Source organism: Varanus komodoensis, unplaced genomic scaffold (genome assembly GCF_004798865.1).
Source record: "Varanus komodoensis strain SLA01 unplaced genomic scaffold, ASM479886v1 scaffold7_1, whole genome shotgun sequence".
In the NCBI taxonomy this organism is placed as follows: Eukaryota; Metazoa; Chordata; class Lepidosauria; order Squamata; family Varanidae; genus Varanus; species Varanus komodoensis.
The window spans coordinates 17,737,252-17,763,206 of record NW_025336479.1 but is presented as its reverse complement, the minus strand read 5'-3'; the positions used below and the strand labels follow the sequence as shown (position 1 = coordinate 17,763,206).

The 25,955-nt window shown below is 40.2% G+C and overlaps 1 protein-coding gene across 1 annotated transcript in view; it reads right to left on the bottom strand.

The window, feature by feature from the left end:
- Positions 1-25,955, bottom strand: part of TENM2 (teneurin transmembrane protein 2) — a 730,807-nt gene that overhangs the window by 38,693 nt on the left and 666,159 nt on the right. The window contains exons 17-23 of the mRNA XM_044454098.1: positions 21,586-21,705; positions 18,628-18,889; positions 16,698-16,965; positions 14,980-15,123; positions 12,240-12,489; positions 9,985-10,005; positions 1,403-1,635 (exon numbers count right to left, since the gene is read on the bottom strand). Coding sequence (XP_044310033.1) covers positions 1,403-1,635; positions 9,985-10,005; positions 12,240-12,489; positions 14,980-15,123; positions 16,698-16,965; positions 18,628-18,889; positions 21,586-21,705 — 1,298 coding nt within the window. The remainder of the gene's footprint in view (positions 1-1,402; positions 1,636-9,984; positions 10,006-12,239; positions 12,490-14,979; positions 15,124-16,697; positions 16,966-18,627; positions 18,890-21,585; positions 21,706-25,955) is intronic.

The following is a 25,955-nucleotide window of genomic DNA, read 5'->3' as shown; positions in this document are numbered from 1 at the left end:
TTCAGCAAGCGTGGCAAAATGCCCTTGCTCCTCTCACCTGGGTCACCCACACTGCCAGCTGCCCTACCGATGTCCACGTGGCACCATGGAGTGCCCGTTACTGGCTCAGTGTCTTGCTCCATGACTGCAAGCCCTGTTGGATAGCCACACTGTATTTCCCCCAGAGATTGCTTTTAGAACACATGGGAGGGGCTGTCACTGGTTTTCCTCCCCCACTTAAAAACTTTTAATTTTAAATTTGCACACATATTTTCATACATATTTTAGAAAAAAGTAGCAGGTTGGACTTGTGCAAGTGCTGTAGTATGCATTTGTGAAAGTCCAAAATATAAGCTTTGACTGGGCAATGTCCTGAGAGGTGGCTGCTGTTTATCATTTAGGCATTTATTTATTTTGCTTTCCTCTGATGGGTGTGAAAACACAAGCTGCCATGGGAAAGCAAAGCCATGAGCAACCTTTGCTTGCAAAAGGAGTGAGAAGCACTCATTTTCTGGGAACAGCTCTGAGAGTTCTCAGTATCCTTGCACTTATCCCGATTTCCTGAGTCCTTTGGTACTCAGGCAAGTAGAAGAGTGAGAACTGCCTTATTTACAGGAGCATGGAAATGGACAGCCGCCAAAGCTCTGATTGCCATTTAAACAAGAGATTTTGACAGGGCTAATCAGGAGTTTAGTACAGGGCAAGGAGGCAGTGTGGGGACAATCCACAGTGAGCCGACTGCCTCTTGAATACACCATGGGTTCAGAGAATAACCAAACCACGGCTGATTATTTACAGGGTAGGTGACCATAATGGGCAAGGCTACCCAGTGTTTAGTTATATTGTTCAGCTATGTGTTCTGTCATCCTAACAGGGTGGCCTGCCAAATTATAGACACTCGGGTTTCATTATAAATAAAACTGCAATGTTGAAGAGCAAACACAGTCAAACTTTATTGAAGAACCACTATTCCACACACTCTTAAACATTTTCAAAGAATATATTACGAAGTCAGAAAATAATGTTCAGGTTTTGTTTCTGTATATAAACAGGGTATAGGCCAAAGATTTTTCAACCATTTCTGCTCAGACAATGCAATAGGCACTTCTGCACCTCCCAAAACATCATGTTTCAGACAAGACTGCTTGTTTACACTTCCTTTCGCTGCAGAGTACACCTAGTTAACAAATGTTTTGTTTTAGTTTTGCAAGGTAAATAAAGTACAAGGGCTGCAGTTTACTTCCAGTAAAAGCAAGCAAGCGAGCCCCAAGACAAAACTGTACATGGGAAATACTTGTCAATCTACTGTGATTAGCTGCAGATTAAAAATAACTCAGCAAGCAGTGATTTAATTGCAGGATAATTATGTCCAGAGATGATGTAGCTACAGACAATTGTTTGTGCTATCTTTTCTATCCCTTACCTCGTGGACTCATTAAAGTTGCATCCACTGCTTTCCCTCCATCACCACATCTGGCCTCATCAAACGGCAGACACTGCTCCCCAGTCCCTGCCACCACTTCAGAGTTACTAGATAGGTCTTTTGCACCAGTAAGCGTTTTGACTCTGTAAATACGACGGCTGTTGGTATCTGATACATAAAGCGAGCCCGAAACTGGATCCACAGCCAAGTAGTACTTGTGGGCAGGGTTGTTGCTTTAGAAGAGAAAGAGAGAGAGAAAGAGAGAGAGAGAAATAATGATGCCAAACCAGATCCGTATAAAGACTGCTCACCAAGTGTAAACTGGGATATGGCAGAGGTAGTCTTGAGCAGGAAATGTAAATGACTGCTTCAGCTCATATTGATGGCAACAGCACTTCCCTGTCCTTCTGTCTAATAGTGAAGCCCAGGTTCACACAGCCTAACATGAGTTTCAACATAGCCTGTCTGCTCTTCATTTGGCCAGCAGAGGTAGAATTTGGGTTTGCATGGGAGGCGATCAAGTTCAAATCCCTTCTCTGTCATCCTGGCATGAAGCAAATTTCAGTGTCTCCACCTACCCTGATTCACAAGGTCACTGTGAAGATCACATGACAATGTCACATAGACCATCCTAATCTGATATGGATTAAAAAGTATTGAATAAATACATCCAAGCAAGGACCACTATGTTGCATGGTGTCTATAACCTTCTATTTAGTTTGATGAGCTCTGACAAGGTGGCCATCTCAAATCATGTCTGCAATCCTAAGCACATTTACTTGAGAATAAGTTCCATTGAAGTCAGTGGGATTGACTTCTGAGTAAATGAACACAGGATTGTGTTGTATGTTTTAGATGTTGGCTGCAACACCCACTAGGAAGTTCCTGCCTCAAATAAGACCAAGCTGCCTTGGTTTCTAATCAATCTTCCATTAAAATTTGTGAAAACTGAAAATAGTTTAACATCTTAATAATAAGGGCAGTGAAGATATATATGGTTCTCATTAACTTCCATTCATAGAATTCTTTTTATCACTCATGTGAATCCTTCTATGTTATACAGGATGGATTTTTTTTCATTCTGTGCTTTCAAAAATAAGGTAACCACACCTGCAAAAATATCTGGGAATCCAATGTGAGATGGCTTCTGACAAGAAGCTGTAATTCTTTTTAAAAATGTACAGCATCTGTGCCTCTTGTAAAATTTTTACCCCCTCTTCCCACCATGCAAAATAATAGAGAACACTATAGCTTGCCATGAAACTGTATAAAAGATGAATAGTATCATAATTTTTAATTGCAGTGATTTACTTTCTTATCCTTCACTCTCTATAGAAAGAATGTTATAAAGGGTTTTGAAACACTTTATAATAAGATGGCCAGTCTATGCAGGTTAGATGTTAGCACTGCCATTTAATATTCCAAAATGATAAGAAATGTCATGTTCAAGGTTAGTACTAAGGAAGCAGGGCAGAACAGTCTTTGTAATTAACCAACACAGAGTAAAAGCATTCTAAATTGTTTCTCCTTTGCTGATTTGTAAGCTGTAAACTGACTCAAAATTCGTTTTGAAAAAAAGACTTCATATACATCCAGGCTCTGGTGGTGGTGGTTTTGTTATATACTCTCTACCCAAAAAACAAATTCATCAAACTTTAGGAAATGCCTGTTTAAACTGTTATTGTGCTCTCGAATCCAATAAACTGTGGTTTATCTTAACTATGGTTTGCTTGAAACCAACTAATATCAAACCATGGATTTTGAAGATAAGTTGTCCCAACAAACCACTCTAAAGTTTAGGGTTTAGATAACATGTCAAACTGTGGTTAATCTACATTAGAAGAGAGAGGGAACATTTGCGCACGGGGAAAGGCTATGCCCATTCTCATAATAACTCATGCATGAATACAGTCTACCTGTGATACCTATATATACTTTGTAATAACATCTGTGTACATGCTTGTATCAGCTTCCCAATCTATGTCCCCATGGGATAAAGTTGGCATTCCTTGGCAAAAATGATATCCAGCTTTTCATTTCTAAAATATGAGATGCTGGGCCATATCTGCCTACACAGCACAATGTTTGAGTGGGAACCCTCAATCCCTAATCCCAAATTCACGGCAATGGTTCTGCTTATTCAGTGACAAGGAAACTGAACGTTTTATATATTCAGAAGTACTTTCCACTTTACTAATTTCAGTATTGCTACAGCTCAGGTCATGAGAAATTGGTTTTAAGACTGGCTCTGGAAAGCCTTGGCTCAAATTAACTATTGGTAATAATGTCATTGACATTTTACAAAGATCACAGGGCTCCTAAAAAAGATAGGAATTTCTCAGTGAGAAAAAAAAAGTGCAAATCAGTCCTGAGTCAGGGCTGAAAACATTCGTGTATCTCTTTCAGAATGCAATGGAGAATGCAATGGCAATGAAATGGCTCACCGAGCACCAGATAATCATTGAACAATATGCAATAAACAGTAGTGGACAGTGAGGTGGTGTTGCTGCATTCCAATGTCAGTCTCTGAGATCAACTGAAAGCATCACCTGTATTGACCTTTGGTAAAAAATAATAATTTTCTTTGGTGAGGATGGTTCCATTTCCCTTGCCAAATTAGGATCCTATATTATCTGCGGGAATACAGGCAGGCATTTGTGTCCTAAAAGCTAGTATGCATCACTAGAATCTGGCTGTAGCAATCAAGCACATAGTTTTGAGGAAAGCCTATTCTTCTTTGCCTTCATACCAGGATAAAGACTGTCGAAGATTTATTGAAGATTGTGGTGTTAAATGTGTACCTAAAACAGCAACAAGTCCTCCAGTTTTGACAATAAGCTAAGCTATTGTTCTGCTAAAGTCTTTCCCCTTATCTTGTTAGGTCAGTGGATGTCTTGAGATATTATCTTATTCCTAATAAATCTGTTTTGACAGCTGTTCGAGGTGTGGAGCCAGTGAGCCACCTGCAAATTTAGAAATGTCAGCCTCAGCTATTCAAACAGACAACTGGACTAAATGGAGAAGCTCCTGCACAAACATGTCTGGCTAACAGGCAGATGTAATAAGTACTTTAAACAAGATCTCTGCAGATGCTAGTTCTGCATGATAAGGGGAAAACTTCTTTAAAAGCCAATAGTGGATTTAAAAGTCAGCAGGACAAAGAAAGTGTACATGCTCATTATTTCTTTGCAACTAGACTTGCTGGCCTCTTAGAAACAGAAGTAAGCTCAGTTACACTGAAACAAGGACAGCGCTGTGCATTTTCAATTCTTTTACCTATAGCCCTCTTTTTCTTCTCTTGCAAGGAATCCCAGGCAGCTCCTCTGCATTTTATCCTCACAATCACTGCCCTGTATGGGCTTCCCACAGCCATATCTTGTGGGACACCACGCTGGCCAATGTGTGCTTAGGGCTGGCATAAGAATGGCCATGATCGTCAGCACAACAGCTTAACCGGTGATGTTGTTTTAATGCTCAAAGTGCACTGAGGACATGGAGCTGATCAGGCTGGGTGTATGAATGACAATGACCATTACGCTTGTTTGAGGCACAGTGCCCCCTTTCAAAGATCAGATTCCATCTCCTTTCAAGGCCCAGATGGAATTGGGCAAAACCTGCCTTCTCATCCTAGTGATCCATTCGGAGAGCCAGGCATGCACCTTGTTGGCACAGACCCATTGGGAGGCCTTTTTCTTGGTCACACCAAGTCTTATTTAAGCGTCAGACTGCTTAAGATACATGAATGTGCGCAAGAGGAATGCAGTACACCTATGCGCTTGCCCTCTGAAGTTGAACAAGGAAGTCTGCTGGAGCCTTTTGCTCGTGTTTGCCTGGACCTTTTGTGCAACCAGGAAGCCTACTAAAGCCTGTCCTTCTTACTTGCGTTCAGAGTTAAAATGCCAAAATGCTGGTAGACAGAATGAAATGTTGGGACATCGACTTTTTGACTCAGTAACATTGCAGAATACGTAACAGTGAAGGTGAACACTAAAATACTCTCAGTAGGGCAGTGTAAATGTGACAGCCATAGACAAAGGTGTAATGTACAGGAGCCCCCCCGAAAAACAAAATACTAGCCTGCATATTTTTTAAAAAAACCCTAAAATTACAGGATAAAGACTGACTATGCACTTCGTCTGCCAGGAGCCATGAAATGTTCAAGGTATGAGTCAGTTTGGAAAAAGATGAAAGTTGGGTGAGGAGAGACTTGATCCTATTCAGGCCCCTAATTTCTTATGATACCTGAAGTGTTGTGATATACAGACCAGCTGACCCTTTGACATGAAAAAGGCCTGGATGTGACAAAATCCTGTTCATCAAGAACTCTCAGCGGAAAGTAAAAAAGACAGAGTGCTTAATGCTTAAAGCAGGGGTCCACAGTGCCTATGGGCACCTCACCAGCACCCTTGAAGGGGTCCCCAACTATACAAAGGCTTCAACAAAAGAGAACCGAATATCCAAATTAGGTATCCATTCAAAGTTGGCATCAATACTCCACCTGTTTGTGCACATTGTTTTAATGTCCTAACTCTATTGCACTATAGGTGAATGTTTACCTTTCCTGCATGGTTATATTAGGCTGTCAAATGGACACAGAGAATCCATCTACACTGACCATTCTTTAAAATGTTGATAAAGTAGATAAACAATTTTAAAAAGCATCTGCATCCATGAATATTAAAGGCTGTTGCAGTACTAAATGTATCTGTGAAATAACCACCTGTCCAAAAGAAGCTATTTATGTGACACTATAAAAGCTATAACATTCAAAAGATGCATTAACTATATTGCATCTCTAGCCAGTAGCTGAATTAGAAAATCGTATACCCAAGAGAAGTTGCAGTGTCCAGTAGACACAAAACAAATGTTTTTGTTGTATATGATGCAGTTTGATTTCCATAGACATCACAGTCAGATGTCAAAGGGGCAATCATCAGATTAGGTATTTTGTGCTGGTGCCCACTGCAGTTTCTCTGATTCTCAAATGTGCCCACAGGTCCCAAAAGACTGGGGATCCCTGCCTTAAGTCATCCTTCAGTTTTAAACAAGTGAAATAGGATCCAGAGACATGTTCCATCACATCCCAATCCTCTCCCATAAATCCACAAAAAGTGATTTTTGCTTCAAAACATGGTAAGCACTTAAAAGAAAAATCCAACTCTTTGTCACCCCTCCTAAATTTTGGTTGTAAATTCAGTGATGGTAGAAATGTTAATAGCAACAAGGATCAATCCCTTTGTAAATTTGGGTGGAGGGATTGACCCTAACCTGCCAGAAGAAATTCTCTTCTGTTCTACATAAAGGACTAGTAGTATTATCAATAATAATAAAAAATGGTGGAGCCATTCTGTCTTCCCCTTCTTAAGAAATATTTAATAGTGAGGAATAAAAGATGAAAGAAAGAGGTGGTAGGAAAATATAGGAAGGTTACAAGTGGAAGATGATGTCTGGAAGTCATGGAAAATTCAGTCAATGAAGCAGAGCAATTGTACAATGAAAGCCTAATCCAGAAGCACCTCCAATTAACCCTTCTGTCTGTCTATCTTAATGCTGCCTGCAAGGTTTCCTATCTTTATGGGCCAGAAAGCATATCTGGAATGTGTGAGAAAGTGTCATGGGTGGTGCCCATTCACAAAATGACTGCCTTGGTAAATGCGGCCAGTCACAAAACACCCATTTCACAGAAAGGTAACTAATGAGGCTTAAAGACAAATAATTTGCTCAGGAGTATGAGTACTAGACAGAAGTTGAATCTGAACCTCAGAACATAAAACCTCTCCTTTGGACTCACAGTGCTCTTTCCCCCAGTCAGAAACTGTTCTTGTCCCACACTTTCAGCACATTCACCCCAATCACAATTTGCTCTTTTAGAGTCACGCTCCCAGACACATTCTCTCTCCCTCCCTCCCATCGCTTCTCTTTGCTTTTCCTAACGCCTGTCAGGTGGTTTCACAGGCCTTCCCACACTATCCCCATTGACCTCCAGCCCAGATCTTAACACTTCCTCTTCCCGCCTTGAGCCCTCTCACAGGTCAATCTCAGATGTCTTCTGGTTGCCGCCTTGCAATCACCAACCCTGACTACTATGCAGTGGAATCTACCCCTTCCTCTGTTTTTCTTTGGGCATCTACAAAAGCTTCCAAGTGATATAATGACCTCTGGCTCCTTGCTATTTTTACTTTCTAAGACTATCTTTGGATTAGAGATGAAAGACAGCACTTTGATATGTTGCACCTGGAAAAACAATGTTACTTTTTCATTTTATTTCATTTTATATTTATTTATTATATTTATACCTTGCCTTGTTTCCTTTCAAGAAGCTCAAAGTAGCTTACATAATTCTCCTCCTCTGAATTTTATCTTCACAAAAACAACCCTGTGAGGTAGGTTGGGCTGAGAGTCTGCAACTGGCCCAAAGTCACTCAGTTAGTTTCATGGAGGAGTGGGGACTAGAACCCAGATCTTCTGAGTCTCAGTTCTGCACACTTCACCACTGCATCGCACTGGCTCTTATTAATTATTTTTTGCTATTTTATTCGGATTTTATTTAATTTTACAATTAACCTCCAGGTCTCATATAATAAACTCCAGGCCATGTCAGAAGTGCAGAGAGAGCTGTTTACAAGCGCCTGAGGGCACCACAAGGTCTACCCTGGCCAGCAGCAGCCCTCTATATTTTTGGAGGAGCCATTTGCAGACAGATGACAAGGGCTGAACCTGGAACTTTTGCATGCAAAGCATGTGTTCCATCAGTGAACAATGGCCTTTCCCAGCATTTCATGCACTGGAGCACTATAGGTGTGTGGAGAAGAATTCCACCTCTTTCGTTCTTCATGGGACTACAATTTGTCTTCCCAATAAAATCTTGGTCACCATAGAACAAACTAATTCACTGGAATAGCTTACACGCCTTGTACTTGGCAGCAATAACTTGGAATGCTTTGGCAATCTAGGGGTGTCAACATGTAGGTGATCTCTGCTGTTTTCTAATTACAAATTAATCAGCAAAAATCATTTTGCTGAAGCTAACTGTCTGTTAGCTATGCATGGCTCTCTGCTATACTGAAATTAGAATGAAGTATAGTTTTTTTTTACTCTTGATAAGATAGAAACAAATGTCTATTGTCTCTCATTTTAAGCACTGAAAACAACTATACATTGCATACTATTTGTCTTTTAAGTATTCTTCCTCCTTCCTTCCTTCTTCCCTCGCTCCCTAACCAGTATACTCACTTCATTATGTATGTGTTGGGTGAAAGGCTTTAAGAATTATATTAAAAATATGGTTTGTTCAGATAAATAGGTTCACCTCATCAGAAAACTCTTAAGAAAATATGGCTTCTCCTTATTTTCTACTTCCCAATACTTACATACATTTCAAACAATAAACTACTATACTTGCTTCTGCTAATACAAAAACATCGCTCTCAGAGAAGTGGCAAGAATTATATACTGAATAAGGATATTTGAGTGCTGAGCCCCCAGGAGTTTCAGTCTGATACAAGTAGATAAATAATTGCAAGAGGACCTCTAAAATAGAAGATGGGAAGTGAGGGAAATGACAGGAAGTAACTTCCTGTTGGCCACTATGTGCAAATATTAAGAGGACCTGGAGTGCTCCTAACATACCTGTTGGAGAGGATTCATATTGGAAGATGGTTCAACTAATTTAGGGCCCTCATATTTTGTTAGAGCAGCACAGAGCTACAGGTACTAACTTTATTTATCATAAGCAGTGTAATAAAAGAGAAATTATATTTAGCAAACATGGCCAGAGGTTTACTGTGTCTCAGGAGCTACTTTGAATTACTTATCTCAAAAGATATATCAGATGAGACCCTTGCTGTTTTCATCTTACACCTTATTTAGCCAAACACTGAATTATTTTTACTTCTCAGCAATAGAATTTTGATATTGGGCTGCTCCCAGCAACCCTATGGCCCTACTGCAATGGTCAAAGTGGAACATGTGCAAGGCAGATGAGCAAAACATGCATGCATCCACAGAGTAAGCAGGGGCACTGACCAGGAAAAGAATGAACCTTTTCATAAAGGAATCCATATTCTATTTAACATAACTAATGAATTTGGTGGTTGGATACAATCTGTTCAACAGATTGGCCAACTACTAACATTGTATTAAATGGGTGGGGAAGACCAAATCTAGGAAAAAAAGTCATTAATGAGTTGGAAATGAATTTTTGACCCATTTCCAGTTCATTAGTGCATTCTTGCATGCTCTCCAGCATTTACAAAAGCCACTGCTGTAGTTTGCCTCAACCATTTAAGCCAATTACAGACTGCAGGGAGAAGTGCTCATAGAAAAGTTAGCTTGGGGTTCATTATACTTGCATTCCATTAGACACTCCTAATTGCTGTCAGAACTTATTTGGTTGCTTTTGGACTGCATTGTTTAATTGCTAATGCTTATCATATTCATAACACACAATTAGCACATAAATGCTGCTACATTTGATACACTTAAAACAGAGCGTTACACAAGAAGCACAATACATAAGAGCAAACACAACAAAACAAATGAACTATAGCAAATGATAACAGGGTTGTGATCTTAGGTCTTACCTATGTTTAAATTCTTTATTTCTTTACAGAAAGGAAACAAAAAAGAAAGGGGAGGGGGGAGAAAGAGAGAACAGTTAGCTGAAGAAGAGACTGTATAGCAAACATAGCATTTTGGCTTATTTTGCAAGTTGACATGGGAAAGGAAAGCTCTTTTCAGCTGTAGCCTTATGCTAATTTAGGCTGCAATCGTATACAAACTCACCTGGGAGTAAGTTCCATTGAACACAGTGGGACTTACTTCTGAGTAAACATGTGTAGGATTGTGCTGTAAGGAATGAAGCACAACAGAAGGTAGTTGCAGTCAGTATTCCTGCTGGAACAGCCCCACAAGGCATTTTTGTAAGAAACTTTCTGGATCACTGAAAAAATGTCTTGCATAAAAGTGTCTGTCTTTTATTTTGACAGTGAGAGGAGTTGGCAGCTGTCTGTCAGCAGACTTGGTGCAGTGTAGGCCTGACAAAAGTGAAATGTGCTAATATCCTTTCCAGTCAAACGATTGAACCACGAGGCTGTTCTTTAACCTTGAGCCCATCTCTGCTTTGCATCTAGCTTTCCTTTTGCTCCCTAGAGTTGTCACTTCTAGCAGATTTCACTGTCAATGTGGCCATTCATTTTACATGGAATGGAACAATGAGACACGCTGCTTTGTAAATCCACAGTGTTAATCAACGTGCATCTCAGCACCGTTGGGTGAGATTTAACGCAGCGCTGCATTGTCTTCACCTGGTTTATTTCAAATATGAGGAAGTGAGAGATGCATAGATGGAGACAGAGTTATGGATGTTCTACCATCTGAAGAAATGCACATAACCAATGATGTGCACCTATACTGATGAATGGGAGTCCACATTTGTTCTCTAACTTGTGACCCTTGTCTTTGTGCTGATGTGTATTCGACCCTACTCCTGTCTTGCAGGGCTACTTTACATTTCAAAATAAAAAAGAGGCTAAGGATGCAATAGACCCCTTCACAGAGGGGGTTGACATAAGAGTTGCATGTTACTGTGCCCTAACCATTTTCCAGGCTAGAAATACATTTCACGTGTTGGTCATTCTCTCCTTTTCTGTTTGTTTAATGCAGGCAAACATGATCAGAATTAAACTGATCATTGTTTAAAAAGCAGTTTAATAATTATAGCAACAAATACAATTTTAATGTCCAAATGGAATATGAAAAACTCAGGACATTAATCTGAGCACCCTCCAAAATGAATATAATTGGTCTTTTAGAATGTACTTCACCATTAAGCTTTAGGACTTGTGTGTGTGAGCTAGATAAGCTAAATGGGTAGATAGATGGTGGGTGCTCACACAAGTCTTGGAAGCTAAGTTGTGGGATGCTTCCCTAGCAATACTCATAAGGATGCCAGAGGAGACTTGCTGAGTCAGATCCTGGGTCCATTCTAGTGCAGCATTCTACTATAAAATATTCATATAGAAGCCTTCACTGACACTTTAACACAATCCTTGTGCTTGCCATAACTTTCATCCCTTTCCATTATCTTGCATCCTTTATTTCCTCTTCATCTGTTCTGTACTTTTCTTCCACCTGCCTTCTGTGCCCCCTTTTTCCTCTGTCTTTACTATGTTTCTTGTTCCCATTGTACATTCTTTCTTCTTTGCCATGCTCTTCCTACAGCCTCTCTCCTTGATCCACTTTTCTCTCTTTTCCCCTTTTCATCCTTGCCACTTCTGTGTCACCCTGCCATTGCTACTTCCCCTGGATTAAGCATATTTTCCTGCCTTATATTTTTGCCCTGCCAGTTCTGCTTCTTTTATATCCTATCTCTCTTCCACATCCCCTTTTCAAAAAATGGTGCCTTTCTAATAGCCAAGGAGATGCTTTATGTTTGTATTTAAATAGCATTGCTCCTCTTGTGTTTGGGGAAGGAAGCCGTCCTAGACACCTTTCGAGGAGCAGCGTGCACCTAAACTGCTGCTTGAATTTCTATTCCAATCCGATAAAGAAGAGAAAAGGCAGCTTCATATAGAACAGGCTTTCTCAACCAGTTGCCTTCCAGAAGTTTAGGACTACAACACGTATCATGTAGTACAAGGCCTCTGGAGGGCATCCAGGTGGGAAAACTGATGTAGGCTCTGATCCAGCAATCCTTCTTCACCTGACAAAGTCATGCTCACATTGAAAGCTGTAAGGGGGGCTGTACTGAGAACTTGAAGCAACAACAGCACAGGGAACAATAAAGAAGGAACAGATAAGAAAGTACTTGTAGCAGCACACAGAACAGTGGAATTACCTTAATTCCAAAATGCTGGTGACATTTCTAGAGGGGAAAATGCGACGAATGTAGTTGAAATCCCCAACAAAGAGGCTTCCATCGATTCCTACAGCAAGTGCCACAGGGGCCAGAAGTTTATTGCCCTCTGCGAGTCCATTGCAACTTGGACATGAGATACTCCTTCGACGACCGTTCCCCATGATGCTGGTGATCACAGCAGGCTGCTGAGTTAGAAACTGATTCTCTCCATTGCCTTTGTGCAGAATACCTAATGATGAGCAGGAAAACAAGAAGCATTTCTATTAATGGGATGCGGCTGTTGTGTGATTGTCTGATTGACTCGGACTGACTTATAAAGTGACTTATATGCATTTTTATGTAGTGCAGAAGGCAGCATACACAATTATATAAGTAAATATATAAGAAATTATACAGGAATGATAGCAAATTCCCTGAAGTGCAGATGCTAGGGTTTGTTTCATTGGTTTACTTTCTATAGCTTGATTATCACAGCAATGCTTGGAGAGCAAGAAATCCGCTCTTTACAGAAATCAATAATGGTCAAGATCAACTTGACAACTACCTAGGATGAAGAAAATAATAATACTTCCTTGCAAGATTGTTTGCATGTTTAATTAAAAGCAACTCATGTCATTTACTGGCCAAAGAAATTTTGTTAAAGTTCAATGTGTTTTACAAGTTAAACCTATGCAGCCAAAGTTAGCACCACTGAATTAACTGGAGCTTACTCTCAGGTATACACATAGGATTGCCGCAACACCCTGCAACCTTAACTAAGCCTCATTAGTGGTTTGTCTAATTATTTTGGATGTGTCATGGAAGAGCTATGCCCAATTATGTAAAAAGACGGTAAAACAAGCAATGTGGTGTACCCGCAACTCTTTTTACTATACTCTTCCAGTGGCCTTTTCTCTACCACCTGGTAAAATACTTTTTCCCTCTGCCTGTCTCAATCAAACTGGCCCTAAAACTCTAATTTTCAGGTTTCAGTTAGACATGGAGTAGATAACCATGTTCCTCAAAAGGTACCACAAAATGCCAGATAGTCAAGTATAAATTTTATTGATGAAAAATGTCAGTAGGAAAAGTTTAGAACTTTAGAACTTTTCCTATTGACATTTTTCAGCATTTACAAAAAATCTTATGAATACCAGGCTAATGAAACAACTAGAGATAAATGCATTCAGCTAATTTAAATAGACTGTGTTCATATTTTATTCAAGTCCCTTTTACAAGTTACAGTCAAGCAGTACTTTCACTGGACCTGAAATTTCAGTCAGTTCTCTAATTCTAGCAGCAATGAATCTTGTTCCTTGGATTGCTCGCTTGCGGCCTTCTCTCTGTCTCCCAGCTTGCCTTCCTTTCTGCCTTAGGCATTGTATCTTAAAATAAGTTTTTTTCTCTCCCCAATAAGGAGATCATTTCCTGCTCATTTCTGCAAACTATGTTTCTATTATTTGAGTTAAAGCACATTCTTTTTCTTTCTCTCACCTTCTGCTCAAAAAAGGGCAAATATGAGCAACTTAAAACAAGATAGTCTAGGAGGCAGTTTCTTACCGTCATGTCAACAGTAATGCATATTTTAGCCACTGTTTTGATGCACCAAGCCTTTCATATGCATACCAAAGACAGAAACCGGCCTCTGCACACATTTCAGGTGTTTGGACTGGCTTGTAATAATCAGTGGATACAATATTGTATTTCTGTGATTGGCCTGCAAATAGCTGCCTCAGGGGCTGCGTTCACACAAGTGACAGCCCACACTCAAGGCTGAGTGGGGGTTATTGTATTGTGAGAACCCAGCCACCCTACCAAACCATCCTTTCTTAACCCCTGAAGAAGGTCCAGGAGTAGGTGTCCATGCCTGGTGGATAGAATTGGGCCACTGGATGATTTACTCCAAGGCTGGATGATTTACCCAAGGGAAGAAGAATTCTTTCCCAAGCTTGGGCTTTATCACTTTAACCTTTAAGCTCTTTATTCCCTGAAGCTAGGAGAATCCCTAGGAAAGAGATGCCTTGGAGATGGTGGGCCACTCTTGAATTGGCTGTAGGGTGTCACCCTATTACCAGGCAGAAGTTAAAAATCAAAGCTCCAGGCATGGGCTTTTGTCTCCCTCTGGTCAGGGAACTGGTTTGAGATGATTTCCTGAACATCTATGCTGGTTCTTTCTCCTGGGAGACCCATTGCATAACTAATGTACAGTAGGGTTAGTTGTATTATTTGTGGTCAAAATGATGTGCGGAAGAGTCTACACGCTCTCTAGAATTGGGGTTATACTTTGCTTTGGTGTTTAATCATTATATTTTTACTATACCTTGTGTTTTCTCCCCTTCCCTTTCAAATAACACTTTTCATTTCATTCATGTGGCTGGTTTGGGCGAATCTGGTGCTAAATCTAGTGCCCAGGACTCTAGCGGGGGTACCTGCAGGACATTTCCCAGCCATTCTTAACAACAACCTACACAAAGAATCCCTGGTTCGTTGCTTGTTAGTGCAGCTGAGTTCACACAAGGCAACAATGCACATTAAACAATAACCCATGGTTCAATTACTCAACCCATATGTAACCTCGAGCACAGGCTGCTGAGTAGTATCAACCCAGCCAGCATATGGCACCAATTAGATTTCAGAAGAAGCACTGCTTGGCATTTTGGACGTAGCTATGAGAATGGAAATCTAAAGCTTGGAAGTCCAAATCTAAAGCATGAAAACAAACGAAAACCAGCAAAATTACCTCTTTTTATATTAAGCACATGATGCTTATCCAAAGACCACCCCCCTATATTTGAGGGATCAAGTTCAAATCCTTGCAGCAGAGCCGTCCTTTTCTCCCATAAAATCAGGCTGGGACAGGTCTCGTATTCAAATCCCACAGACACTGGAAAAAAAAATCACTGCATGTGAATGACTTTCCATCCATCATGAAGTACCGTTCCCAAGATATTCTCTTTTATTCTGCATTATTAAATTCAGATATTTGACTTCATTTGACCCTGAAACTTGATTCAGTTGTACTCAGGAGGACTGTAAAATCTGATAATTGGTAAGAGGGTGGAGATAACCGATTAAATGGGGGGAATAGTAGAAAAAAACCCTGTTATGATGACAGACCAGTTTTTTTAATTAGCTAGCTGTTTTCAGCATGGTCTGTATGAAATGTAGCTCAATACTATATGTGATCATGAAAAATATGTACAAGATGCTACAGTAGAAATATATTAAATGGTGCACTAAATATATGCTAATAAGATATCTGCAGAAAGGGAGTCTTATTGCACAGAGACCTTTGAAAATATGAAATTACAAGTGACAGCTCTTACCAAATTGACTTTTCCCTTGCTCCAATTTCAATATGAACCCACTTATTATTTACTGTAATGGTTATGGATTCCGAAGCAGTCTTCACACATTATGTACTAGCAAATACGTTTACCACTGCACTTACACACAGCAGGAGCCCATGACCAATGGCAGCTCCCTGGCACATATATCAGCGTGATACACACTGTTGTGAGCATATGGCGTGCCGTGCACATAAAGTGCTCTGCAAGTATGGTTGCTTAATGATATATTTCATCAAACAGCAAGCATGGCATAGAGAATTAAGTAACAAAGTTGGAGTAAAGAAATCTGGTGCAGTGCTGTGTTCTGCTATGAAGTTCACCTGTGACCTTATGACACTCACTACACTATCTGTAAGTTTCAACAACTTTACTCTGTTGTTATGAGAAAAAAAAAAGGGATAACCCCATGTACACTGCCCTGAGCTTCTCTGAGAGCTCAGTTTATTGATTTTATTTGATAAATCTATAAATTGTGCACTGGATTACCCATCCATCTAAAGTAAGCCAGATTATCTTTAGTACAAACCAATATTTGGGATGCTGATAGAAAGAAAACTGCCTGGAGAGCTTTGGCCAGAGTGGGTAATACAGAGATGCAATTAAATGTCCCATTTGGTATAGCAATAGCATGGTGGGAAAGTGGCATAAGCCTGTTGTCTCTTGGATGCAGACGACGTGAAGTGTGAACTAAGCCCCCTGTGAAAATTGCCCAATAATACAGAGACCTGGTTTGCATGATCCACACTGAAATTGGACTTTCTAAGGCTCCCCAGCCATTTGCTGTTTAATTTCAGTAAGAAATTGCAAGTGGGGTTCAGGACAGTATAGCAGGGGGAGGGTGACCCTAGGGGAGGATCTGGGGGGTGGTTGTTGGAAATTGGTTTTGGAGTCCTTTAGGGTGCTCATTCCTTACGCTACTGAATACAAGAATGTACATGTCATTAGAAGGCTGGGGAAAGGTACTGCTATGCAGTTATACTTACTGTGAAGTGTCTGTAGTCAGCCATATATTATTTCTAGTCTGAACACTGATTGTGGAATTTTTACCCAGGACCAGCTATTGTTAGAATGGCACTTAAGAGTTGTATAATTTGATCTGATGGCATACCTACAGCATCGGAGAGCCCATAAACCTTCTGACCATAAGCATCTGTTTTGTCCCAAATGAAAGTGTATGCTAAATTGGGAGATGCTTGGAATGACTTTTGGAAAAGATGTCCTTCCACTGCCACCATCAGATGAACTTTAATTAAGTTCAGAGGCACGAGAGACTGTGTCATGGTGATTTTAAGCAAAGATTTGTATCCAGCAGTACGGGAACTCAGATAGCAGAGTTTTATGTTGGCACCTGGGACTTCAATTTCTTCCTGAAGAACCTGATTGAGAAAAAAGAGTACACATTAAATGTGAACCCTACAGATGGAAATGTTTGTTTAGATCATGGATCATATTTACAGAATAATGATTTTTTTGCTGCTGAGTGGTTTTAGCCTGACCTTCCAGCATTAGCACAACTCAGGATATGATTTCTACATTATTAATGCTGTTGCAGTTTCTTTAAAAATACATGTACACACAACATTGTTAACTAAATGATAAATAAGAACCACAGGTGTTATAACAGAGTATATGCAAGAGATCTGCAACTATTTGAACCTGTAACTGCTACTGATAATCAGCATAAAGCAAGAGCAGTACCCAAAGAGACCCCCCCCACACAAACACACAGACGTACCACCATCTTCATAGCAATGAAGATTATGCAAGAGCCCAATGAAGATTATGAATCTTTTCTTGGATAGAGAACGATCAGGTTATTTCTGTTTTGCATGAAAAGTTTTTTTGCAGAGCACCTATCTAGGATTGAATGTGGAAAACTGAAAGGACCCCAACTCCTCCCAGTTCTCCTTTATGTAATGATTACACACAAAGCAGAAATGTGGGGCAGGGTAAGCAGGACTCAGGAGCATGGTTCATTCAAAAGTGTAACGCAGAAAGGTGAGGCTGAAATTCCTCCACGGTTTCCACATACCTTCTCACAGCCTTTCCCACAAGTTGTTCCCCTGCCCCTTGGTAAAGTTGAGAAGCAACATTTCTGAGGGAAACTAGTTTCAGGGAGGTAAGCCATTTGGATGATGGGAGTTCCCCACTCTGCGCTCGTGTGCCCCATTAACAACTACAGTCAATCCTCCTCTGGTATCTAAGGTTGGGTTGCTGGTATCTTAAGCACACAGATCTGCTGCCATTATGCCAGGCTTGCTCCATGGCACTTGGTTCGGAATAGAATGAGAGAAAGGTGGGGAAAGTTGAAGGTATGTAGAAAAAAGTGCTGCGCTGAGGTACAAGGAAGCCCAGTGCAGTATGTGCATATGCTTACGTGAGGCATTAATATCTACTGTATACTGGATCAACGGCAGTATCAGGTACCTAACTCTGGAGGCATATGATTTTGTCCAGTGTAAGTCTGAAATATGTATCATGTTGAACTACTTTTAGAACTCTGAGATAATCTGTGTAATATTTATTTCAGTCATTGAAGTGATAAAGACATTGGATTCTAGCATGTTTGTACCAAATTCTGTACAGAAATGTAATGTCGGACATGGTCATGAAGAAAGCCAGCACAAGTAGTTCAGCTGGAACCTCGGTTTTTCAAGTCTATACAATGAACATTAAAGGCTCTCCCCTCACAGTTGGCCGATTTACACTTTATGCAGCATCAATTGATCTTTGTATTGATCGTTCCTGCAAAGAAACCATCAAATGTGAAAGGCAGATTAATATCTCCAAGCAATTTAGAGACACATGCCAGGGAGCCCTCAGCTTGCACATGCTTTATATCCCTGAGTTTTTGGACATGCCCATATCCCCTGCAAACTTTGGGCTTCTAACATAGGAAAGACCAATAGAAACTTTACAAATGTACTTGACACCATAATACAAGAACTGGCCCAGTATGAAAATCAGTTGTAGGGCACTAATTGGCAACGCAGAAAAGTCAACTAGATACAACATTTGTTTCACATTCAAGACCATACCTGGGTCTCTGGAACAATAGGATTTCGACCAGGAGCATCACTGAAGAATGTGGAAAGTGGTGATGAAATAATAACAGGGTCAGGCCGGATAAAGCCACTTAAGTCACAGCTAGGAATGGAATTTTCTTCAGTCTTCATTGCAAGTGTATCCATGGCATAGAAGCTGTTCCATGGCAACCATACCGTCCTCTCTTGGCTCATGAATGGGGCTCGTTCAAAATGTAAAGTTAGAGATGCTCCTCCATTTGCTATCAAGTCAAACCTAGAAATTATTCACATCATGAATAATTCTAGCATGATGCAAAGGAATAGATAATGAGATGACAAGATTGCAATGAATACACTGAAGAGTTAGCCACACCTGTTGGAGGTTACTGTTCACATGACTCTCAGTTAGGTTGTATTTATTAACTTGAAACACTGACATTTTACAATTGTATATTATACTGTACAATGGTGACCCAGTTGCATCTAACAATAATCCATGGGTTGTTGGAGCCACGTGAGAACAAGTGAGTGCACTGCCTAAGAATGGCCTCTTCACTTCTGCTTTGCTTCCTTATTGCTAACCAACCCAGGAATACCCTGCTCCTGAGCTGATTTCTGTGTCATCCAAACCTGGTCTTCTGGAGTGCAGAGGGACAAAATCCCCAGAGTATGAACTCATGGTTGGTTTGAGTTAAAAGTCTGGTTGCTTGCACCTCTACAATCCAGACTACCAAGTTTGGATGTCACAGCAAAGGCCTAGGAATGAGGCCTTTCTGAGTTGTTTTGTAATCAGAAAACAAAGTGAAAGCAGTGCATAGTTGTGAGGCACACTACTTGCACTTGCATGGCCCCAGCTAATCATGTGTTGCGTAATCCATGCTTTGTCATTATGTGGCAACTGTGTTTGTCTGGGGTCACTGTGGTCCAAATCACAAAGGGAGATACAGTGTGGTAATTATGAAGTATGGATACTCATTATATTGAGATTATGAAGTCTTGTCTTTACCACATGAAGTCTCCTTCTCTTCTAAGAACCTTGGGGCTGAGCCACAGTTAATGTAATTTCATTTCAATGGCTTTACTCTAAGTAGGACCAATATTGGATTACTATCCCTAGGAATTACAAGTAAAGGAGGACACTAAAATAATTCTCAGTATACTCAAAGAAATGAAATTCCTAGGGTTCTCCATGGAAACCAAGAAAGTAGAACATTTTTTTTTAGTTTAAAGTTGTATGATAAATAAGACCCTAAATGGCTCAAAGGATGACCTCTTCAGAGCATGATCAGATTCAGAGCTCATGAGAGCCTATGTGCTTTAATCCTAGCAGCAACAGAGCTACTCTTGCAAAGGAAAGGATGTGGCAGATGGCACAGAAAGGACAATGGTGGCGATCTGCATTAGTGGGCTCTCTACTGGATCTCTCTGGAAATGCAGCATTTTCAATCTAAAAACACAAAACATTTGTTCTTACTACATCAGAAAACCCGTGGCTTTCAAATTGAAGGAGTTGGACTTTCCTAAAGAAATGAGGACACATACTTGAGAAGGGCTCAAGTGCTCCCCAGTATTTGCAATAATTGGACCAAAAGAAACGTATGCCTCGTCCACAAACACTTAAACCAGGAAAGATTATTGCATGTCACCCCTTGTTTGGATAGACCATTCTAAAAAACAGTGGATACAGCACACCAGTTTCCAGCAAGATTTTACTCCTGTCGGGTTCTTTCCTTAAGGATCTGAAATGAATCTGTTAAATCATCAGCTCTTATATGCCCTTTTTGATTCTGATCTCATGATCCCAGGGCTGAGAACTGTAGTCTGCTCTCACAGGCAGTCTCTTTCCTCCCAAGTACACAAGAAAAGCCCAAACACTTCTTTTCCTGATTCAGAGAGGCTTGTTAATACAAACTTCCACTGTGAACAAGAGCTGTTGTTAACAGTCCTTGAAAAACAATGTAAATGTGTTCATGAAATATGGTGAAGCACTGAACAGTGTGTTGCTTTCAACGTGGAGCCCACTGTGAATAGCCCTTGAGAAACAATACAGACATATTCATGGAAGATGGTAAAGCAAAGAATGGCAGGTGGTTTAGAAAAATTCAGTCTTATAAAGTGAAGATATGATGGAATAATGCAACATACCAAAGCCCCGAATCACTATTATAACCATGGTATTTTATTTATTTATTTATTTATTTATTTGTAACCTTGAAATCTTAGTGCTATAGCTGTGCAACAGAAACCTGAAGCTTGCTCCCATCCACAATGCTATTTCTGATCAGTTATTTCCATTTAAACTACTTTTATGGACTAGGCATTCTTATACAGTGCTGCAAATAGTCACAATACATTCTTTCACACAGATATTCTACTGCCATATCCAATACATTTGGTAAAATATGACACATATTTTTGTTTGGGCTGAAATTGAATATGTTTCAAATCAGATAATAAATAGGGAAATGGGACAAACTTCTCCACACAGTAGGGAATTGTCTAATTATATTCAATTATGATTATGTTCTGCCCCCAAGAAACTCTGAAGATTGAGGATTTTCAGAAAGAAAGGGGGCAGATGGAAACTTTTAAGAAAATGTAGTGTTTTATAATGAGTTTCCTTCCCGCTTCAAATGAGTGTTAGCCTGCCTTGCATTGCCAGATTAAGTATTCCTGGTCTCAGCTGGATATTGCTGTAGTCCACAAATGGTTTTAGAGATACAGTGTACTTTCTGTGAAAAGAAGCCCAAGTGCTAACATATTATTTTCAGAAGTCAGCCCTTTCATATTTACTTTCAGTTTGTATTCAAAAAACCATGTGAAAAATTACTTTCGTGGCTTCCTTGATAGCTCTTTAGCCCAGTAGGAATTCCATGCATGGTACCTCATGGTTTTGCTAGATAGCACCATCTGTTAATCTGCACAGATATTACATACTATGCAGGTCCCAAATGAAGTAAATAGACTTACGTGCCATCCTGGCGAGTGATGGTATAACCGTACTTGGGATACTTGACAAATGACACATTGACTCCGACGAGTGGAGTTCCATCTGCAGTCACCACTTGGCCTCTTATAAGAGATACAAGACTAGGAAGGAAATGCAATAAATGTCAGCTCCAAAAGAATGCTTTGATTCTGGAACACTATTCGAGGTGTGTTTACTCTGGTATGAACACACCTTCATTCTTGACTTAAGAGCGTTATATCTTTTTGAAAAAAATCACAGAAACTAAGCAAACAGAAATTCAAGTCTCCGCAGGGCTCCTGGGCTCACACAGAGCTCCACAATAGCAGAGGCTTCACCTGCTCTCTTCACTTGCAGGGAATTGCCTACGAATGGGTAGGAATCTATTTGTGTGGAGGCCACACTGGGTTCAATCACTGTGATATTATTTTGGGTCTCCATGACATTTCCATGCAGGGAAACATAGTATTCAGGGTTTAATGGAAAGCCATAAACCTTTTCTTATGTTCATTTCCATATAAATGAATGCATGCAGAGCTCATCATAGTCTTGAAAGAATGATTTCACTTCCATGATTACTGTGAATGAAAATTAGCTGGAGTTTTAAAGGTAACTTGACTGGCTCCATATTTTGAGGCCGAAAATTCTACCAAGGAAACAGTCTGGGCTGGTCTGCATGATTGCAGGGTGGTCACTAAGAGATGGTAGCTTGTTAACCACCCTGGATGTAGTGGAGGCATGCTGGACTGATTGACATAATTACCCTCACCAGGTGTGGCTTGTTGTGACATCCTGGGTGAGGGAGGCCTCTTTTAAAGTTGCTGTTTGAATGCGGATGTGTTTTCCACTCTCTTTGTTAATTGGTGTCACACAGCAGGAGAACCCTCCAAACCCAGAGCTTCACCATCCTGGCAGTTAACACTTATTTAGTTTGGAACTGTCCACTTCTGCGAGATCTAATGTGAAATGGTTCTAATAGACTAACAGTAATTAATGTTTAAAGCGGTTGCTTGTAAAAGATAGCGTAGAATGATGTTTATAAATTTTGTCAAAATCCTGGTTGATATAAAGATATATAGACTGTTCCTCTTCATTGTGTGCATTTCAAAAGTGCATTTGTCCCTCTTCATTATGTGAGACTAGATTTCATCTATCAAAAGTAGTGCTGGCTAAAATATTCAGCTTAGACATTTTCATAACAGTGCACTTAATTCTGTCATCGTATTTGTAGGATTTTAAAAGAGCAACTCCCTGCCCTCAGGCTTACACACTTACATTGAATGACTGAATGAATTGGTAAGAGAATTACCAGGAGACTATGAAAGAGCAAGAAGGCTTGCTCACATCTTCCCAAATATATAACTAAATATAACATGTACAAAATACCAATGACAAGTTCCTATGTGGAGGGTACATGTATCTTTTCCACACAGGAAAGCAGATAATCTCATACAAACATGCTAGTTTGAACAAAATGAAACACAGAGTGATGGTAGGCATTCATTTTGATTATGGACACATTTTGATTTTTCAGCCACTATAATCACAGGAACCTCTGCCTGTCTCTATGCAAGTATGTATCTGTGTACACAAACATGGAGTAAAGGTGGATGTATGCATGAACCGGGACCATAGTATCTGCAATGTCTGCTCCCGCCAGCTCCATTTCCATTTGTATTCAATTTCTAAGCTGACCCTGAGGTGGAAAGTTTGCAGCTGCCAGCCCTTGTCAAAGTTACTAATTTTTGCTTCTACAGTTCCTGGACTGAATTTCAGTTCAAAATCAAGGTAATTAAACTGACCTCTTTCCCCCTCGGTTTGCAATGTCCATATGAATTATGGAATAGGTATACTATGCCTCAACTGACGGAGATCTCACTGCACATCTTATTGCGCAAATGAATACATGTTTACCTGGGCAAAAGTAACTAGGAGAAAGAAAGTATTGCTGGGGTTTGAACCAGAATAGATACTGAGGTTATTTGGTTTTATGGAGGCCTACATACTTTGGGGACATCATGAGAAAGCAAGATTCCCTGGAGAAGACAATAATGCTAGCAAGAGGTGAGGAGGAGGAGGAGGAGACTAAATATAAGATTCCATAAAATCAATTCCATAAAATTGTTTATAAGGGCTTGAATTTATAATAGCTGAGGGTATTTCGGAGGGCATTCATTTACAGGCTGACCATGTCAGAGGCAACTTAATGGCATATGACAGCAACAATGACAATTGGTGGGAAAACCTTAAATGTTCAGACATACCAACTGTACTTATAATTATCCTCTTTTTTAGAGGTCTCTGCTGCAGTTGCAGTGTGATTCCAGCTACTAAGAAAAGAGGCTGTAAAAAGGCAAATCTGCTCCATATCTTTAGAACAGATACTGCAGCTACATGATCATGTACACACACTGAAAACCCTGATGGATAGACACATACAAAAAATTATCACAAATGGCAACAATTCTTCCATCAGAGCTGCACTATATACAGTGCCTTGCAGAAATATTCTCCTCTCCTTTGTCCTTTCCTTATTTTTAAGTTATGACCTAGAACTAAAATGAATTTAATTAGCATTGTTACCACTCAATATACACATGATACTCGACATTGTGAAGATGCAGTCTATTTTTATTGTGGTACAAAACTTCAGTAAACAAACACAAACTGGCACTTCTGGTTGCATAAAAAATCACTCATTTTGTTCAGACATGCAACCAACTGCTTCCAGCCTCATACTAATGGAGTTCACCTGAGTGTAATTCCAGTGCTACATGATCTCAGACTGTCCCTATAAAGTCTGAAAGTTTCTTGGAGGGCATATATAATCAAACAGCATCATGAGGACCAAGGAGTTTTCAGAACAAGTCTAGGATGAAGTTGTACAAATGCACAAACCAGGATTTGTTTGTTTATTTATTTACTTAATACCACCCAATGGCCAAGGTTCTTTGGGTGGTTGACAAAAGTAAAAATTAAGCAAAAATTAAGCACATGCACACACACAAATTAATTTAAAAGAACTCAACCGTAATAGCAATTGTTATTAGTCAGCATAGAAGCATAGCAGTGGTACAAGATAAAATGCAATATTGAAACGAAAGTTTAAAAGTTGCACTGTTAAAATGCTGGGAAAATAAAACGGTTTTCACCTGGCACCAAAAAGAATATATATATAGTAGGTGCCAGGTGCACTTCTTTGGGCCACTGATTCCATAACTGGGGTGACACAAGCCAAAAGGCCCTTCTCCCTGTAGCCACCTGCCTCACTTTCTTTGGAGGGGACTCCTGAAGATGACCTCAGGGTCTGGGTAGGTACATATGGAATGAAGCATTCCTTCAGATAACCTGACCCCAAGCTGTTTAGAGCTTTACATGTTAATGCTAGCACTTTGAATCAGGGCCAGATTTCAAATGGCAGCCAGTACAGCTGGAAGAGGACTGGTGTCATATGTTCTCATAAGGGAGTTCCCATTAACAATCTTGTTGCCCTGTTTTGGATCATTTGAAGTTTCTGCACTGTTTTCATGGGCAGCCCCATGTACTGCATTACATTAATCCAAACAAGAGGTTACCAGAGCATGGATAAGTCTAGCTAAGCTCTCCCTGTCCAGATAGTGTCTTAGCTGGTTTATATATCTCACACTATGAATATCCTTCAGAACCGTGTTAAATTTGTTAGTACAAAATGGAAAGATATGGCTCAACTGTTACTCTGCCTAGAAAAGCCTGTTCCCCAAAACTCACTGACATGAGAAGACGACATTGGTCAGAAAACCAAGCAACCAAGAAGCCAACAGTAACTCTGGCAGAGCTGGAGAGATCCACAGTTGAGGTGGAAAAAATCATACATGGGACACTCAGCAAAGCTGGTCTTGAAGGAACAGTGGCAAGAAGAAAGCCATTGCTGAAACAGACCAACCTCAGACCAAGGTCCATTGGAGTTTGCAGAAAGGTGTGTGGGAGATACAGCAAACTTGCAGAAAACAGTTCTCTGGTTTGAGGAGAGCAAAACTGAAAATTGTAGCCTTGTTTCAAAACACTTTGTGGGGCGTAAAACCTAAAGTTCACCATTCCCATGGTGAGGGATGGTGGTGGGGATGCTTGGGGAATGGGAAAGAGGTCAGGATTTAGGGAGCCAAATGCAGAGCAATGCTAGAGGAACGCCTGTTTCAGTCAGCAAGGGTGAAACCTGGGACTGGGATTTCTCTTCCAGCAGGGCAGCAAATCTAAACAAACAACCAAAGTACCAGTGGAATTATTAAAAAACAAGAACTTGCATGACTTATTATCCAGTCAAAGGACAAAGCTCAATCTAAATTAGAACCTGTGGCAAAACTTGGATGTTGCTGTTCACCACCTGACAATGTTG